The sequence below is a fragment of the Danio aesculapii genome, chromosome 25 (genome assembly GCF_903798145.1).
Source record: "Danio aesculapii chromosome 25, fDanAes4.1, whole genome shotgun sequence".
NCBI lineage: Eukaryota > Metazoa > Chordata > Actinopteri > Cypriniformes > Danionidae > Danio > Danio aesculapii.
This window is the reverse complement of record NC_079459.1, coordinates 16607342-16628139: the sequence shown is the minus strand read 5'-3', so window position 1 is coordinate 16628139 and position 20798 is coordinate 16607342. Positions and strand designations below refer to the sequence as shown.

The window sequence follows — 20798 nt, the reverse complement described above, 5'->3', positions numbered from 1 at the left end:
TGTCAATGAATCAGGGGCGGACTGGGATAAAAAATTCAACCCTGGCACACCAGCCCACCACAAGGACACAGCCCCAATCACGAACACGCACATTCACTTCTTATATTGGTGTACAGATGATGAAATAATATAAGCAGTACCATGTGTAATAGTTATTTAAACATTTAATGTATGTGTCTGGAACAAAAACAACCCGTTTATAACAAATTTATACACACAGTAAAACTAAATAACAAAATAATCTGTGAATCTTGTAGAGTCCTTATGCTGTCTGTTTATGCCATTTTTCTGTTATTACGATAGGAGTAACCTGTGAATGTGTATCACACACACACACACACACACACACACACACACAAACACACACAAACACACACACACACACACAGACTTGCAGCACTAGCAAAACTTCTATATATACTATACATGTGATTCTCTGCAGTGTTGTTCTTTATTGCCACTGTCTATATGTTGGCTTCTCCATATTTCTATGTTGATATTGTACACATTGTCTTTCTGATTCTACATCTTCTCATCCATTTTAACATTTTAACTCTGCAATTTTAATATGTTTGTATGTCTGTCTGTGATAACTTGTTCCTCACTCCTGCCTGACTGTCATTGTGTCCATGCTTCTTTTGTTTTGACTAAATATGTGCTTATGAAACAATTATAGGTGACCTAATGAATAAATATAAATAATTATGACCTAATGTACAGTTATGTTCAAATGTAACTATGCAGACATAATTACAATTATTGCCATGTGTTCACCTGTATTTTAGAGTTAATTACAAACCCAAAGTATAGTGTGTAACGGTTTTGTTTTTCCTACCTCTACTGTCTCACAGCACGGGTATTGGCAAAGCAGTCTCTGATTCCAGCAACATCCTAGTTAATAAACACAGTCTAGGATGTAAAGATTGCAGCAAAATGGTTTCTAACTGACTGCTCTCAACATTGGAAGACACATTAATACAATTAAGTAATAACAGTAGCACAGAAAGGAATAGAATATATAGTAAAAAAAAAATGCAATATTGATGTGTGTTTATCAGCAGATTTGTATTTTATTTAATCTTATATGATATATAGTTACTTTTGAATAAAGTATGCTGAAGTGTTGCTAGTGCTGCATCTCCATTTGTGTGTAAAGTTGTGTATGTGTGTGTGATACACATTCACAGCTTACTCCTATCATAAGGGTTAATTTATAGCTAATAAGAGCCACAACGTTAAAAAGGCTCACATGAGCTTTTATTTTGAAGTGTTTCTGGTCATCACATACTCATGTTGAATGGACATGTTAGTGTTTTAGTACATTTATTTCTATAAGTTTTTGTGATTCCTTAATTTGTTTATTCTAATTTGTTGTATACCACACACACACACACACACACACACACACACCAACCCACAGTGCTTGTTAGAAACTTTGTGGAAAGTATAAAGAATCAGAAGAATACTGGATTGACTGCATCTCAATGTCTCTGACAATGAGAGGATTATATCCTGTAACCTATGCATGTATTTAATGTTTTACTTTAAAGACTAGCTATATATTCAGAATTCACTACAAATGACTGCTATGGCTATAGCTATAGCTATAGGTTCTTTTGCATGTCAGATTATATTGCTAGTAGCATTTTAAAATGTATGGGAGTTCTACGCTGAGCTTACAACTGTTAAACACAATGTTGGTTACTGTCAAAAGCTGTCAGAAGTAGCATGAATGGCGTGAAAAATTACTTAGTATATTTTAGTATAATGACAGAAGTATATTTTCTGTTTTCTTCTTACCTCCTCTACCACGCTACTGTCCTCCGATACAGCAGCCGAATTTAAACCTTTCGAGATTATTTCAGTTAATTTTATGCATTTGGCAGCATCTGATTTTAGAGCCCTTATTTTGCTTTCTCTGATACTTCCGGCACCGCCTTTCCACTTTTCATTTGCACTTGCTGTTTGTTTGACGTTCTTGCCCGATTACGTCCGTGTAACCTCTGATTGAGTCGGATTGGGGCGGCCCATCTCGAAACCAGCCGGTCGTCACCATTTGGGCCACATGCTTAACATTTATTATTATTATTATTATTATTATTATTATTATTATTATTATTACTATTATTATCATCACCATCATCATAATTTCACATCTTGCAAGAGATAAAAGCTGCCTGCATGTAAAAACAATACATATTAATATAAATAAATAAATAAAATAAATAAATAAATAAATAAATAAATAAATAAATAAATAAATAAATAAATAAAAACCTGACCAGCCCACATTTAAAAAATGATCCGGCCCTTCTGGCATTTGTATGTCCCTGCAATGAATTATGAATCACACAATCGTATTGCATAAATCTTGTGTTTTCCATAGTGTCAAAATTGGGATTTTTAAAAATGATTGTAAACTTTTGAATGAAGTGTTTCATTTAGCAAAAAAACTTGTTGTGCTGCTGTTTGTGTGGGAATGTGTAAATTGTGTAACAATAATGTTTTTTTTATTCTATGAAAGTCAATGGTTACAGGTTTTCAGCCTTCTTCAAAATATCTACTTTAGTGTTCAACAGCATAAACAAAAATGTTCGTGTTTGGATGAGCTATCCTTTTAATATCAAGCAGACATGCAGAAACCACCTGATCTCCACCTCAGTAAAGTGTATTTGCATAGCAGGACATGCAAATAAAAGGTAGGCACTATAACAAACTGTCTTTTCCATCCCTGTCACTTATGCTTTAATATAACAGTTAAACATTATAGAAAGAGAGCAAGGAATAAAAGATGATAATGAGAAATGGAGGATGAACCTGCGAATGATATTCTGAAGGACAAAACAAGCACAGTCCTGCATCAATGAGAAAGATGTGGGTGTTTATATCTGTGACGTTACTCACATGCTTCAAAGGTAGGATGTTATTTTATCATTTCGTTCAGCTGTGCTTGTTTAAACAAAGTATTAAATAATTAAAGTTTCAACACGTAAATTACACAGAGAAAAATAAAAACTAAACAGTTAAACTATTGAATAAGTATTATTACTAACGTATTTGATAATATATATACATTTATAAAAAATTTTTTACTGAAAACCTAAATGTGTGCAGTACTGGTTCAATGTTTTTATAAAGCCCCTGAAAAGTGAACCTATATTAATGCCGCATTATAAAGAATATCAAAAGCCAATAATGAGGAAACAAATAAGTATGCTTATAGAATATTAAAAGACATATACTGTACATTCGTACGTATAGATGTTTGTTAAAAAAAATAAAGACTGGTCTAGTGAATGGTTGTTGATTGTTGTTGTCACATAATTTCTACCATAGAAAGAAACAGTCAATCAAAGTTCTATATTTTGTTTTTTTTAAAGGTGGTAGCACTTAACAATAACAGTACATAAATAATGACGTGTGAATATTTTAACTAAACGTTTATGAACTAAAGATGATAACTATTATAAATGATTATTAAAAACTAATAATAAGTTAAAGCGTGCACTAATCATGAACTAACTTTAACTACAACATGCAGAAACATTATTCATGTGTGAATTCTTAATTACTTGTTAGCGCATGCTTGGTAATCAATGTGTTAATTAACACTTTAGTTTAAGCTAAATGAAACCAACATGAACTCTTGACCTGCTAATGTAATTTATGTCATCACTTAAAGGGGTACATCATCATTACCTCATTTTTAACTACTCATGAAGTCCTTTGTTTAAACTGTTCATTGTGATGTAGACAGAAGACTTTTCTATTGTGTTTTAATGTAACACTAGATGAACGTGCAACCTTAATTTACATATGAAGTTCAGATGCAAAAACTTCTAAATGCCATCTGAACTTTTCCTCTAAAATGAGCATTTTTATCAGGACCCTGTGTGTAGGTTTAGTAATATCACATTTATGGTAAAGAATAAGTCCTTTTCCTGGTCTTTAAAGTAAAATACCTTAAAATAAACAGGAGGCTGAGAAAATGTATATTTTTTATGGAAATTTTAGACGACACTTAGAGGTTTTTGCATCTGAACTCTTAATATTTACATATTAGCACATCATTATTTACCTATTGTCATAGTTAAGTGTTACCAAAAAATCTAGACAGACTTTTTTTTTTTGGTCACTATAGATTTTTTATTTAAAGTCACACACTTTAACATTATCTTAGCTGATTATTTTAAGACATTAAATGATTGTTACATAATGGATTTGCTTGTTAATCTATCACCCTGTGTCTTTTATTGCAGATTCTCTCCCCCATTTGAATGGTAAGAGCACCTTTCCCTAAGAATAATTAAATTATAATATTTAATGTAGCACACGTCTGAGGTGTCCTCAGTATATGTCTGACATTTCAGCTCAAATTATCTCACAGATTATTTATTACACCATGCTATAAGCACCCACCTTTGAGTGATTTTTTTGTGTCTTTCTTTAAATGCAAATGAGCTACCACTTCCAGCCCCCTTTCTAAAAGAGGGTGGAGCCTTTACAGTCTGTGTTTCATATACGCTCTAGACAAAACATCTGATATTGTCATGTTTATTGCACTGTTTATGTATAAATGATTATGTACATAGTGCGAGGTATGCGTAATTCATCAACAGAATAATGTGTGCATTCGGTACATGTACCGCTTAATTATTGTAACTGTTATACTTAGTTTGTCCACTGTTTTTTCGCAGTCAGAGGGCAATGATTCTCTTGTTGGCAAATGCATTCAAACAGCCACAAATCCCAACAACTTTTGTTGTTGTTTCATTGTTAAAGGGCACCTAGGTTACCCCTTTTTTCATATTTAATATAAGTCTTTTGTGTCCCCAGAATGTGTCTGTAAAGTTTCATCTCAAAACACCCATCAGATTATTTATTAGAGCTGTTTGAAGTGTCTATATTATAGCTGGAAAAAAAGTTTTTGCTGATTTTTTGTACTGGGCCTTTAAGGCTAGTCCTCCCCGCCCACTGTTCCCACGTGCCTGTCAGCAATCGCCGCCCTCGGCTGCCTCAGGAAGCAGATCTCACGTAACGTGTGTGAGAAATACTACAGTAAGAACTTTAACAATCAGTATTTGATGCATTTTTTGTGGAGTTGCAACAATGAGTCACACACAATGTCATTACAAAGTTCACGCACACACACAGCGAGGACACACACACATAGCGCAGACACATACACACACACACACACATAGCGCAGACACACATACACACACACACACATAGCGCAGACACACATACACACACACACATAGCGCAGACATACACACACACATAGCGCAGACACACACACACAGAGAGAGACAGCGTGTTAAGCTTTGCACTTGTTTTGCTCGCATATGTGACATGATACTGCTCCAATTAGTCCACCGTTTTTATGTTGTTAAATTTGAAAAAAAAATGACTGGGTGTGTTTATACACTATACTTACACACATTTCTGTCCACACAGCTTGTTAAGTAGATTTTTCACCATATGTGCCCTTTAAATGTTACAAGCTGTGTTACTATAGCACATTATAGCACCCTATGTTTAATCTTGGCCATATAACACACTCAAAAAAGTTGTCGAATAAACTTAATTAAATTAAGAAATACTTTATCACAAAATTTAATTGTGTTACTTCAACCGATTTGAATCAAGTTATTTCAGCCTATTTGAATTGTTTTTTACATTTTTGATTAATACATTGTAGGCATATAGAAATGTTAAATCGTTTTCATTTAAATCACCTTTAATCATCAATTTAATTTTCATGGAACAAAGTTTTAAAACTCAATAGCTTAATGACAGAGAACGATCTCAGAGCTGGCATTAGCACACTGACTGCTGAAGCAAACATTATTGTTGTTTATGAAGCTGCAAAGACCTAAAGCGTGAGCGAATAAAGAAAAGCATTTGTAATAAACTTAACATAGGCTCATTCTGAAAACATAGCCCTATAAACAGTTCTGGAGATCGTGAATTATGTAGCCAGAAGTACGTATGGCTGCATTTCGTCTTTCAAACAAATGATACAGGCAGTATCATGCCGATCCTTTTCTCCTTTTCTTGCTAACCGTCAATAGGTTCTTTTCCAAAATACCATTGGTTGGGTTTAGGAGAGGAGGGTGGGGGGATCGGTCAGTTGGTCAGTCAGTCAGTGAGTTAGTCAACAGCAGCATCTGGTGGATTTACATGAGAACAACAGGCGCGAATGGCACCCACGAGAGAAGTTTGAGATCTCAAAAAGCATACACAGCGGCCTCTGGCAGATTTGCAAAAACAAAAACTGAAAAAAAAACTTAGCTCCTGGGAAGTATTTAGCTTTTTCCAGAAATGTATATAGGGGTACTTATTCAGAATTTAATTAACTCTTACAAGTTTATTTCTTAACTCAAAACTACCAAGATTACTTTTAATATCTTCTCCTCATAATGCAATCCACCGCAAAGCATGGTGGGAACTACAACTCCACTAATCTGGTAGTTGTGCCAGCACAATTCTTTCACATTGTCCCAACACAAAACAATTAAGTTAACTTAATTTTTTACCAAATGAAAGTGGATTGAACATAAAGCAAATAAATTGTCCAATAAATACAAGAACTGTGTTGTTTCAGCTCATTTTAAACTAGTAGTTCGAACAAGCTGAAACAATCATTTGTTTAATGCATTACAAATTTGGTTTGAAGGTTGTAAAAAAATGATAAGAACAATGTCCTTATTCAAACACAAACATTGCATTGTGCGTAGTTTTGCGGAAAGAAAAGCTCCTGCTCTTCCAATTATATTTTCTAGTGTATTTTCATGCTCATATGTAAATTGGATGAGCTTATTTTGCAATCGATAGTTTGATAAAACAGAAGAAGCCAGTACTGTACTTACACAGTCTCAAAGAAATCATTTAAGTAGTCGAAAGCTGAAAAAATTATGATTTAAAACACCAATTGAAAACATAAATGTCTTTCTGTCAGTTTGTGGGCGTCGACATTTAAGTGCTCGTATTGTGGGCGGGGAGGATGCACCTAAGGAGGCGTGGCCATGGACAGTTAGTCTTCACAGCCCCAGATATGAAGGTCATTTTTGCGGTGGTTCCTTGATCAGCAGTGAGTGGGTGCTTTCGGCTGCTCACTGCTTCTCCAGGTCAGAACCGCATGAACACATATTCCTCCCTAAACATTAGCCTCTTGTAATTCATTGTGTTCTTCATGGTCTGTATTCAGTGTCATCACGTCAAGTGTGCTCGTGTACTTGGGAAGAAGGACGCAACAGGGAGTTCATGACCATGAAGTCAACAGAACAATCAGCGAGCTCTTCATTCACCCGTACTACAGCAGCGACAACTACAACAATGACATCGCTCTCCTGCATCTGTCCGCTTCAGTCAGCTTTAACAAATATATTAGACCTGTGTGTTTAGCAGCAGAAAACAGCAGCTTTCCTTCAGGCACCAGCAGCTGGATCACAGGCTGGGGACAAACAGCAGCTGGAGGTAGAGTGTCACACCAGAAGTTCCTTCACCAAATAACAGTTACCTAGAGTTACATTCATTCATTCATTTTATTTTTGGCTTAGTCCCTTTATTAATCCGGGGTCGCCACAGCGGAATGAACCGCCAACTTATCCAGCATGTTTTTACGCAGTGGATGCCCTTCCAGCCGCAACCCATCTCTGGGAAACATATAACACACTCATTCACACTCATACACTATGGACAATTTAGCCTACCCAATTCACCTGTACCACATGTCTTTGGACTGTGGGGGAAACTGGAAACCCACGCGAACGTAGGGAGAACATGCAAATTCCACACAGAAACGCCAAGTGACCCAGCCGAGGCTCGAACCAGCGACCTTCTTGCTGTGAGGCGAATAACTAAATAACTAAAGCAGTCGCGATCGTCTGATCTCATATGAAGCAAGAGATCGTGATGACATATGATGATGTGTGCAGGTGCTGTAGTGCTGTCCCAATTCTTAGGGGTAAATTTTGAAGCCCTTTCTCTTAACACTCTAAGGGCCAAGGGGAAGGGGTAGGGGTACAAAAATAGAATTGGGATTAGGCCTAAGAAAAAAAATGCTTGCACTTGTAATCTAATCCTAATCTTCCATTAGAAGAGTCAGGCAGGTTCACACAGGAACAGATGGTAGCATGTAGACAATCATAAAGGGTAATCGGAAAACAGATAAAAAAGCATGTGCCAAAACAATCATAAACAATGAAACAAACAAGGGTCAAAAACACGGCAAGACTAGACAGGAAACACTTATGTAATGTTCATTACAGTGGAAACAAGACTCAGCCAAGATGTGTGCGTCAGTGGACTGTTTATAGTGCAAGTAATCAGTCATGACAAGTTTCAGCTGTGTGTAATCAAGGGTGACCTGGAACTGGTGTGTGACTGCAGGGCATGATGGGATATGTATGAACTCTCCCCAATTAATTTGATATTTCTGAATAAAATGCCTACTTTACTACATGACATTAGCTTGCAGTAGAAAAAAAGCCATGCCCACTATTTTCTCATTCAATAATGTTTCTTTAGGAACTGTATCAATTCATGCAGACTTTAAGATTGTACTTTTCCCCAGATCATGTCATACACCCAATTAAAACTGAATTAAAATGAGAAGAAAATTTAGGGTGGTGCATGATTTTGTCTTCTCGGAACCGAATGGATTGTTGGAAGATGAGTGTTGTTAACTAAATGGAGGAATATTTTGAATGCCAGTTTGCACTGTAATGAATTACTGTCCACCAGACTCAATGTTGGAAACTTCTGTTGCAGAATGATTTCAGATGCTAGATGATTAAGAGAACAAGGGAGGGAACTACATGGCATTTGATTAAAGATTATGAGGGTTAATCACTTTTAACAATATAATGAAGTACACAGATACATCATTTGTAACAATCACTACAATATGCATATAAAATTAAGAAAAGTATATTTTGATTTCATACCTACTTTAATTTGTGTGCATTATATAGACCCTTACTCACAGTTTTTCCTATTACAGATTCACAGAACTAATATTTACATATTTGTAAATAATTCACAGTACATTTAGGGCATGAGTAATGCTTTTTTTTTTATCTGTGATCGAGCCCATAATTGTTGTGCTGCCACTAGACAATGCCCTACCAATCAAAGCTACACAATTCACTAATTTTAGCACTGATGAAAGCACACAATTCATTATGGATTACATGCAATAAGGACACTTCAGTGAATTCTCTTATGGGTCATTTTCAGGAAATAGACAAATGACCTGTCCACCTTATAGTAAGTCAAGAAAAACTTCCAGACTTTCAATTTGATTACCTTCCATTGATTTTAACCATGAACATAACAGCTTGTTGCTGTTTATTGTTGCAAACTGATATTTTCTTATCATATTTTTATTGTATTGTTTTTATATATTATATTGTCATAAACACATTGGTTTGTAGCACAGAAAGTTAATGCCATTAATGATTCCCAAAGGCAAATGAATTAGAAGTCCTACACAGAAAAGAGCTTACTGTATTTATCCACTGCAAAATAAGGTGACCATGGTTGTATAAGTTGAAGGACAATTTGTAACACACACACACACCACAAACTGATGGCCATGTTTGTGTTTCCAGTGAATTTGTCTCATCCCGGGACTCTGCAGCAGACTGTGGTTCCAGTGGTAATTAATTCAGATTGTAATAATCTGCTTGGTGCCTTCATTACAGACAACATGATGTGTGCTGGTTTACTGCAGGGTGGAAAAGACACCTGCCAGGTACAACAGTCAATCAGATTGTTACAACTTGTGCGTACATCAGGAATACGCGTCATTTAAACAATGTAAAAAAATACCAATAAAACAAGAACAATTTGCTTTTAAATTAGCTTCTTTTAAAACAAAGAAAAAGAATCGCAAAACTGCAATTCAATGCTTTGTGTGAAATGGCAACATTTAATTTTTATTTTTCTCATGAATTAATTTGGCATTTGAATTTGAGTTAACTCAAAGGTTACTCTAGGGAGATTATTTTAAATCTTAAATTGTAAGTTAATTGCAAGAATTTTTTGAAAATGTATTAATAAAACTTTATAAAATTACAATGGAATATTTAAAATAACCCTAAAAAATCAATTTAAAACTGTAAACATCCAGGTAATCACCGGTGTAAAAGCAAAGACCTACACTGTTAACCATTTTTGTAAATTACATAGTATTTGAGTGTAATATGAACTGTATTTTACTGTAGTTAACAGTTATGCAGTATGTTATTGTATTTTAAAGTTGCATTGTGAAAATGACTGTATATTTAAAATTTTGTTCAAGATATTCATAAAATTGTGTTAATATATATACAGCAAGATAAATGGCGCTGTAAATGTAAATACAGTATTTTTGCTGTAATTAATTTACAGTAATTTACTGAACTGCTGCCAGTAAGTTACTGTAGATTTTACAGAAAATTGTTAACGCTGTACTCAGGCAAGCAAACATTATATAACTTGAAAAGCATGTCTTCTGTAAGCATCAGTAAACAATGGTATTAATAAGAGGTATTGCCTGTTCAAATTTGATTTTGGGGGTTAATTATCCATTTAAAGTGTGCTTGAATTTTGACTTTACTTAATTTTGCTTATTGTAACTCATATTTTCTGTATTTCCCCCCCAAACTTCCTACTTTTAGATCAGTTTATATTCATATTTAAAGTTTTGATATTGATTCCTGCAATAAAGAAAAACAGTGACTATCACTCTCTCTTTAGGGGGACTCTGGTGGTCCGATGGTCAGTCAGCAGTGTTCAGTGTGGGTTCAGTCTGGGATCATCAGCAGAGGTCATGACTGTGGTCAACCCTATGAGCCTGGAGTTTACACACGCGTATCCCAGTATCAGAACTGGATCATGAGCTGCATCAACCAGAATCTTCCAGGATTCATCACCTTCAACCCTCTGAACTCATGCTTCTCTGTCAGCCAAAGTACACATCTATAAACAATACATGTTTATGCCCATTATCACAAAAAGCACACTTGTTGGACAGATGCTTGTTTACATGCATAATTTGTGAATCCTATAAATTTTTTGCATCTCTGCAAGTTAAGATGTGCTAACATAAATTCACACACCTGCGTTACTTCCAGAGAATGTTTTTTACATTTTATTTAATAACCAGTTCTACTCATGGATATGAACTCAAAACTGCAAGTAATGCAAATAAAAAAAAGAAAAGAAAAAGAAAAATATTTAATTACCTTAAATTATAACAAAAAATAAGGAAATAATAAAATAAAGACAATATTTTTGTTAAAGTCAGATTCAGCAGTGTGTATGACGGGTGTTTGCATGAATTTTAATGTGCATAGAATGTGGAAATAAATGTATGAAACAAAACAAACCAGGGAACAAACCAAAGATAAAGCAAAGTCAAACAAAGGTGCAATCCCAAGTCCACCAGGCAAATATGAGGCACTTTGAAAAGAGCACTTCAAGCACAACAGCAGGCAATGTAGCCAATGGTCTGTAAATCAAGTTAATGAACAAGATGGTTAACTCTACTAATCATTTCTACCTTCTTTTCATTTTGCAATACGCAAATGTAACACAATTCCCCTTTGGGTGGGGAACTTCAATGCTATGTGGAAACTTCAACTATGGGGATTTCATCAGAATCCAATCATCTAAAAGAGTATATAAACGGGCCAGTGAAATGCCAGTGAGTTGGCAGCGTTAGCATGCACAGCTGCCACTACTTGCAATCAATTTGGAATATAAGCTCAGCACGTGCCAAGCTGAGGCATCCTTTTCGCTTCAGATCCTTTCACCGATGAGGGTTTTCGCTGACTGTTACGACAGAGAGAGAACGAGAAAGCGGGCAGCTTCTCCCAGTCCAGGGTGCGTGATACGTGTCGGCAGATGGTCGAGCGGGTTTTTCACCTGCCATTCTTTGGGTCCGGTTCTCCAGAGAGGTATGTATTGTTGTGAATTTCCTAAAAGAGCAACACGGTCGTGCAGCACGTCTTTTTCAAGACGTAGCTCCGACTGTGCGCTTCTGGATGCGGTGGTTTCCTGTCCCTGGATGATGGGCATGAGCACTACGTTTCATGTCTGGGGGCCCAGCATGTTGATGCGGTGCTCGCGGGCAGTGCATGCCATCACTGAGGGGGCATGTCTGTTGCGCAGTTAAGATCGCGGCTCGCTCTTGCAAATGGGCCACCCACCTCAGTTGTCCCCCACTCCGCGGTGGGCACTCAGACAGACCTGAGAATTACAGTGGGAGTAAATCCGCTGCCCTTGGGCTTGCGGACCTCTCGCTCCTCCACGCGCTCCATCCAAGCTTCGAGTGAGAGAAGCGCTCTGTCCTCGGATGGTCGCCCTCTCACTTGATGACACTGAGGCTAAGATGTCCATCGCTGCATTGGAGGATGGGCTGTCATTGTCTGATGAAAGATTGGAACCCGCTCCCTCCCTCCGGGGTAGCGAGCACGGCGTTGGATCTAGAAGCAGACATGATAACCGTGCTTTGCCGGGCTGCTTCAGCCGTGGGCCTGGAGATGGTTTATCCCCCACCCCCGCAGCTGGACTGACTAGATGGGTGTATGTGGAGGATTAAGAAGGCAAGACCTTCTAGCCTCCCGTTCCTTTCTTCCCGGAAGTGCACAGTAGGCTCCTGCAGTCTTGGAGGGCACATTTCTCTGCCCAATTTGCATGTGCCTCCGACCTCACCACCCTTGATGGTGAAGCAGCCAGGGGGTAAGAGTCGATTCCCCAGACTGAGAGTGACATTGCGGGCGCGCGTGGTGCCTCTTCCTGGTGGAGTCAGCCTCGTCTCCTGTGGAAGGTGTGTTAGTTATCTGCCTCCTTCGGAGCTAGAGCCCACACAGCCGCGGGCCAGGTTGCTTCCACCCTGCATGCTAGGGCCACCTACCAGTGCTACCAAGCACAGGCGCACAAGGGTGGTTCCGACCCAGCCTTGTTATGAGCCCCGCACCGCAACTGACAGCTCTACAGACCACAAGTCCGCTGCGTGTGCCCTGGAAAGGATGATGGCCACGTTTTGCCTTCTTAACTTACCCATATCGCAGGCTGGCCTGTTCAGCGACACGTCGGTGGATTCACTCAGGAATTCACGGCGGTGCAGTCGGATGCAATGGGCTGAGTCATCTATTGGCGAGGTAAGACCGCTCCCCCCCGCCAAACCATCAACATCCACTGCTTGTCGCCAAAGGGCCCCCCCCGCGAGAGCTGCTACGCCCATGCCTTTGCCTCTGGCCAAGCACCTCGCAGGCAACCAGAGCCCCCGCCTCAGGGCGCAGCTAAGTCCAGTAAACGGACTGCGACGGACCATCTGGAGAAGAAGGAACTTGCTATCAAACCCTCAAAGAAAGAGCACTTTTTCCTTCCCCGGATGTGACAGCCCAAACACTGCCAGTCTGGGACGCTTTGTCTTCCAGCTCGCAGGATCGGTGCACTTCGCCAGTGGCTCGCGAGATCTGGGAGGACATGCCCCAGCGCTCCCTGGATCAGCCCTCCCACTCCGTGCTGCCCCACTGCTGGTACATCAGCAATCGTAGTGATGAAGCCATTAGCGAAGGCTCTGCCTGCCTGGTTAGCGCAGGCCAGCCCTTGCCCAGCCTGGCAGTACAAGTCCTTCCCTTCGGGCTCTCTCTGTCTCCGTGGGTTTTCACCAAGCTCGCCGAGGGTGCCCTAGCGGCCCTTCGGACCGCAGGCATCTGCATACTTAATTATCTCGAATGGATGATTTAGTGCTCACGGGATCAATTGATTACGCACAGAGACAGGGTGCTTCGGCACCTCAACCTATTGGGGCTTCAGGTCAACCGAGAAAAGAGCAAGCTCGCCCCGTGCAAAGCATCTCCTTTCTCGGATTAGAGCTGGACTCAATCACCATGACAGTGCACCTCCCCCGAGATGAAGCTGACCTGTCTGAAAGAGTTCGACAGAGAACTGTGGTCCCACTGATATTATTTCAGAGGCTCCTGGAGCATATGGCACCAGCAGCCGCTGTCTCGGTGCTCGGGTGCTCCATATGAGACTGCTTCAGCATTGGCTTCACAATCGGGTCCCAAGACGCGCATGGCACGCGAGCGTGCACCGGGTGACTCGCTGCGCCCTCAGCCTCTGCACGGTTCCTACGTTTCTACAGACCTGTGTGCCTCTAGAACAAGTGTCCAGGCATGTCATATATATATATGGATTATCCCACATGCACATTAAAATGTAGGGTTACCTTTAAAATACAACTTTTTTTCTATCTACTCCAATGTGTGTGATCACTCTTTTAAAATTATAGGGACAGAATTCTGTAAAAAATGTTTCAGGTCAAAATATCCATCAGATCATTTATTAAACCCTGTTGAAAATGTCAATATTGGGGTCAGAGGGAATTGTAGCTGTTTTGGAGCCTGTGCCTTTAAATGCAAATGAGCTTGTTTTCTCCACCCACTCTTCTATCTTGTTGCTTCAGAGAAGGATATCCAGGCTCGGATGTCAGGATAAACACAGCACAATGACAGACAGCTACTCAGACATTATGAAGCAGAGACCCACATTTCCCAATGGTTATTGTGGAATTTGTATCCTATTTAATGTCAAGAATTATTGTTTTTAAAGAGACTGTTTATATCACTCCAATACTGTGGACACGCTACACCTACATTTCTGTCCAAACAGCTTCCAAAAGTTGATTTTGCATGATAGCCCTTTAAAGTTTGTACTGGTTAGGTGTTTTGAATTGATTATTGATTAGATTAACCAGTATGTAAATGATATTCAGTTTCTATTGAAATTCTCTCATCTGACTATTCATATATCATGCAACAGCATAATAAAGGATGGCAAAACCATATTATTACCATCTCTGCATGTCAGTAGATCTAAATGAAAAGTTTTTAGCTGAAGGTCAACAACAAAAAACTTTTTGAAGTACTTGGTTACTTCATGTTCAAGCTACATAATTGACTACTTTTGCTATTAAACATGTGCTTTGATTCTGTAAATATGTCATATGTTCTCTACTAATTTTAACAATAAATGAAAAAACGAAATAAATTATTAAATGCCAGAAAAAAATGAATAAAACAAAACATTATTTCTGTAATTATTAAAACTAACAAATATGCGTTCTCCACGTCAATACTCTGGTGTCAAGATATAACATAATTTAATCATATTTAAATGTATTTTATAACAATGAATGTGTTATTGTATAAATTATTTTTTTTAAAACATCCAAACAATACAAAACTGTACTTTAAATAAATGTTTTGAACTGGATAAATGTTGCCCATCCCCCAATGAGGGGTAGGTTTACAGGTGTGGTTTAGAGGCAAGCTTTCTTATAAAAATCGTATGTTTTTATATGAATAAATGTATGCAAATAAGACACTTTTATGACATATTGTGAATATTTTTGTTTTCTCATGAAATTGGGCTATTTGTAGAATAAATTATAGGTATTTAGTCACTCCCCATCAGGCCCTATAACATTTTTTTAACAAGTATTTTATTAGTCTGACATTTTTTCAATAATTGCCATGCTACACAACAATAAAAAAAGCACAAAATAGGCTTGATAATACAAAGAAAATAATGGTAATAATAGTAGTTGATATTAAAAAAAAAAAAAAATTAAGTTACTATTAAAAAACAATTAGGGCATTTAAACTGTTTTAATGATACGAATACAAATCAATAGGGGTAGTGAGCATATTAAGCATTACACTGCTGCTCAGAATCCACATTATATTCATCCAGGTGATCAAGAAATGGTTGCCATATATTGTACAACTTATCAAGATTATCAATAACTTCATAACAGACTCTTTCCATGTGCAATATTCAAGTGTAAAAAGTTAACCATGTGTTAAATTGAGGAATAGAATCTAATTTTCAGAGTTTTAGAATGACACTCTTAGCAATAAATATTCCATCAATAATGGTGCTTTGTATGGACACATTATAATCCAGCAGATTACTCAAATATAGTAATTTCTGGGTCAGGTTTAAAGGTAAAACCATACATATCAGAAAATCATTGAAATATGTCACACCAGAAATCATAAAGTTTTGGACACGTACAAAAGTGGTGGGTCAGGAAGCCTTCGGCAGACTTACACCAGTCACTAAAGGTAGATGGTGAGAAAAATTCTGTGTGATATAGATTTTGAGTAGTGCAGTCTATGCATTACATTAAATTAATGCCTGGAATTGATAGAACAAGATCGAATTCTACTTCGGCTTTCCTCCCATGTATCAGCCTCAAGCTGTTTGCCCAGTTGGGCACTGTAACATTTTAATAGTATTAAAGATAGTTATGGAAAATGAAAGAGGGGTGTGACAGATTACTGGTCAAATAGGAGATAAGAAGTGATAATGGAGAAGTGAGACATTATAAACGAAGACTGTGAGAGATACAGTGGACTAAACTATCTGAGTGAAGATGTGGAGGAAAACCTGTGTGATTTTGCTCCTGGTGATGTGTGTCAGAGGTAAGAACTTGTCTCATTATTTTAAATTCACCTGTGCCTGTATTTCATTGAACTAGCAAGCTTTCGTTATCATTTTCATTATCGTTGATCAGCAAACATGAACACACTCTTGTACAATCAATTTAATAGTTATTTCATTTTTATTTTCAAATTTCAACTTAATGAAACTAAATGTATTGATGCTTTCCCTCAATGATCTGTTTCACACTTTCTCTATTTCCCTGCCAGATTCACTTTCTCAACCAGATGGTCAGTGTCCTTCTCTCTCTTTACATGTTCATTTGAAGTCACTTGGTGATCTATGCAACACAGGCTCATTGGGAATATGTGCCCAGGGCTACATTTTTGAAAATTGAGAAATATTTGCATGAGTATTTATGGCTGCATTTTGCGTGTAAAACAAACACTTCGTGGCGGTACCGCTGGCTCTATATGGTACTCCGTATGCCCGCAAATGAGATATAATGTCCCGTAATTGGAGGTGAAACTCACACCTCCCCACCACCCCCCGCTCTTAATCTACGATGATCTTCAAATGTACACAGTGACCTGGTATATTTTTAATGAGAAATAAGTAACTCCAATGAGCCTGAGTTGGATTTATTATAAATGGTGTGGATGTTGTGTACTTTTTTTCATGTAACTGTGAACAGTCTCTCTTTCTGTCAGTTTGTGGACGTCCAAACCCCAATTTTAACCCTCGTATTGTGGGTGGTGTGAATGCAGTTGAGGGCGCGTGGCCGTGGATGGTCAGTCTGCGTAGGAGTGGTGGTCATTTTTGTGGCGGCTCCCTCATCAACAATCAATGGGTGCTGACAGCAGCTCACTGCATCACTGGGTAAGACACATCACAAACAAACTGCAATCCATTGGTCTTGTTTGAATTTTATTTATGTACCAGTTTTTCTACTCTTGATTTCTCTTCCTTGTATACAGTGAAACCACATCCAGCATGCATGTGTACTTGGGAAAGTGGAGACGTTATGAAACTGATCACAATGAAATCACCAGAACTGTCAGAGACATCATTCCACATCCCTCCTACGATAACAGAACTAATGATAATGACATCGCTCTGCTGCAGCTGTCAGCTACAGTTCAATATACTGACTACATTAAACCCATATGTCTAGCAGACGAAAACAGCAACTTCCCTCCTGGCACCAGGAGCTGGGTCACAGGCTGGGGCCGTATTGGCGTTTCGGGCACAGGTGGTATAATAGGCCGAACCACAGTGTCTGTTCCTTTACCTCATCCTGGGATTCTGCAAGAGGTTGAGCTTAAAGTGTACAGTAATGAAAAATGCAGTAAACGTTGTCAGGGACCCATCACCCCCAACATGATTTGTGCTGGTACACAAAGTGGAGGCAAAGGAACCTTTTATGTAATACGATCAATGAGATTTTTCTAATCAAGACTTCTACTCTACTTTTGCTCTGTCCACTAAGACTGACTGTATGTGGTCTCTATGATACAAATACAATAAACTAAATCAGTACCTGAATAATTTAATCTCTCTCTGTAGGGGGACTCTGGTGGTCCACTGGTGAGTAAGCAGTGTTCAGTGTGGGTTCAGGCTGGTGTTGTCAGTCATGGTTATGGATGCGCACAGCCCAAGATTCCTGGTGTGTTCATGCGCGTCTCAGAGTATAAACAATGGATTACAGACAATATTGGTAGAAACCTGCCTGGATTTGTCCTCTTTGACCCAAGATGTTCTCTTCGCAGTAAGAGTCCACTCCTCTCATGCCCCCACACACAGTATACAGCAACATGCACTTCTTTGACCAATGTTTGTTTATGCATTTTATGTAGAAGTTCTCGATAAAGTCTTCTGCTGTTTTGGATAACAAAAGCTGCTGCACTGATTACGTATATTGATGCTCTGGTGAGTCAAACCACACACAGACACAATTGTTCTTACTGTATATCCTAGTGGGGACTCTCATAGACATGTTTCTGCTCTACAAACTGTGTATTCTATCTCCTACCCCTAAACCCAACCCTCACGTGTAACAATCTGCATAATTACAGTATCAAAATGCTTCATTCTGTATAATTTATTACAATGCTTTCTAATGGGGACCTCACTCAAGTCCCCACGAGTCTGTGTGCATTCAGGTTTAAGTCCCCAACGGGATACAAAACAAGCACACACTCAAATTTAACTTACCTTACTCAAAGAGAATGAAAAGCTTCTCTCAGTTGCTTGAGCTGTTTATTTTTGTGTGTCCGAAGGTTAATGTTCTGGAAGATGGAGGATCCTCATCAAGGCTTTACCTGCACACCTGCCTGTCACACTTCCTGTCTGCTGTCTGTGAAACTCTTCTGGCCAGTGTTGATCCGGAAACTCTTAAATTTCTGTGGAATTACAAATATAAAACAGCTCTTGGTGCAAAAAAAGCTTTTAAAAAGTACAACATAATGTGACATCTTCTGTTAAACTGTTGATGAATTATGAAAATTGCAATATGGAAGATTACACATGATTGATTGAAACATGTTAGAAAGAGGGCTTGGCTTTGTTGCAGAATGTAAAAGGTTTTTATGAGAATAAAAAAGGTTAGAAGTGCACACTTGTGTCTTTTACGGTGTTTTGCTTTTAAATGCACACAAATATATTTGTACAAGGTTCCTATGGGGTGACTAAATGGTTAGCAATGTCGCCTCACAGCAAGAAGGTCTCTGGTTTGAGTCCTGGCTGGACCGGAAGACCTTTCTGTGTGGAGTTTGCATGTTCTCTGCGGGTTTCCTCCAGGTGCTCCAATTATCCTCACAGCGCAAAGACTTGCAGTAAAAGTGAACTGGATAAAATTGTCCACTGTGTATGAGTGTGTATGTGAATGAGAGAGAGTGTTTTTTTTTCCAGTACTTTGGTTAACTGGCGGTTTCAAAGGTAAGTGAGTGAGGGTTTATTTCTAGAATTTTCATGATGTGTACTTCACACATGTAAGTGGGCTTGACAAACCACCTGTTGAAACACTCTTCTCTGTAAAAAACAATTCTTCTTCCTCATTGCTCTCAACTTACTGTAATTCTTTGAGCACTTACAGTTCCTTTGTATAATTAGTCCCTCTTGTGTGCATAGTCTCTTTTTGTTGGATGGCTAAATTGCTCTTCAATTGTAAGTTGTTTTGGACAAAAGCGTCTGCTAAATGACTAAATGTAATTCCAGATATTGAAAGTTAGGTATTTTGTTTTTTCGTCCAGGTCATGGAATATGAGATGTTTTTATTAATGATTTAAAAATTTTACTTTACGTTTATCAAATTGTATTTTATTAACAACTTGTCTTTATTGTTGTAATTCTTTTTAAATGTAGACTATATTAGGTGGAAAAGATGCTCACTGACTGAATTGAGTTAGGCTGTGAGTTAATTAATGCTAAGTTTGGGCTTTTTTATTGCTTCTGCAACCATTACTTCAGTAAAGCATTTAAAGTCTTAGATTGGTGTAACATAATTATTCTTTTATATGTATTTTTATATTCTGGGTAAGGCATTAGACTAAAAAATGTTCATCCAGTTATATAGTGTTGAGCAGACATCTCCCATAATTCCGATAAGTAGCTCAAACTGTCTGTCAGCAAATGCAGATTTGAACTACTGTGCACCTATTTGTACGCAGCTCTGCCGTTTGTGTGTACATGTGCTGCATGTTCGAGAGAGGGAGAGAGAGAGAGAGAGAGAGAGAGAGAGAGAGAGCGCGCGCGAGTGAGCGGAAAAAAACATGCTGAATCAAAACTTTTTAAAATCCTGAATCAATATTGGAGTTACTTTTGCACGCTGGAGGAAGGATAACACCATGTCTGAAATATTTCAGGTAATGTTCTGTTTTAAAACTATTTTAGCTTCACGTACAGCTGAAATGGGTTATATGCACAGAAGTGTTGTTCAGCCACTGAAATCTTCAGGTGAAAGATTGATGTGACTATTTTAAGTTTTATAAGGGACCTTTTACAGCATCAATAATGTAGATTTTTATTTAGTTTAACAACAAAACATCAGTAAATAGCACTATTGTGCCTAGCCTGCTTCACTGAGGTGAAGTTGCTTTTATATTAACATCGGTTCATTTTTGAACAATGACGACCTGTGACGCGGACCCTATATTGTTTACCATGCTACTTTGAATATTCGGTCTAAAATAACACTAGACTAATAGCTAAGCACTAGTCTCTTTAGCTCAACACATGAGAGAGGGTTCTGCTGTCATCTTAAAAGTACGCATGCTTGTGTTTCAGGAGGTGTGGCTTTGGACGGCAGGGGACGGGCGTGATGAGAGGTGGCAGGAGATGGGGAGCGA

The 20798-nt window shown here is 38.2% G+C and overlaps 1 protein-coding gene across 1 annotated transcript; it reads left to right on the top strand.

Moving 5' to 3' along the window:
• Positions 1 to 2791: 2791 nt before the first annotated feature.
• On the top strand, positions 2792 to 19018 carry LOC130219018 (uncharacterized). Its single transcript, XM_056451291.1, has 15 exons — positions 2792 to 2915; positions 4260 to 4280; positions 6965 to 7133; positions 7214 to 7482; positions 9621 to 9763; positions 10750 to 10965; positions 12639 to 13157; positions 13444 to 13684; positions 16440 to 16493; positions 16722 to 16742; positions 17163 to 17331; positions 17430 to 17877; positions 18019 to 18220; positions 18309 to 18381; positions 18732 to 19018. Exons 1-14 carry the CDS (start codon positions 2864 to 2866, stop codon positions 18341 to 18343), a joined length of 2559 nt encoding a protein of 852 aa, XP_056307266.1. The 5' UTR covers positions 2792 to 2863; the 3' UTR covers positions 18344 to 18381; positions 18732 to 19018.
• The last annotated feature ends 1780 nt before the right edge of the window (positions 19019 to 20798 follow it).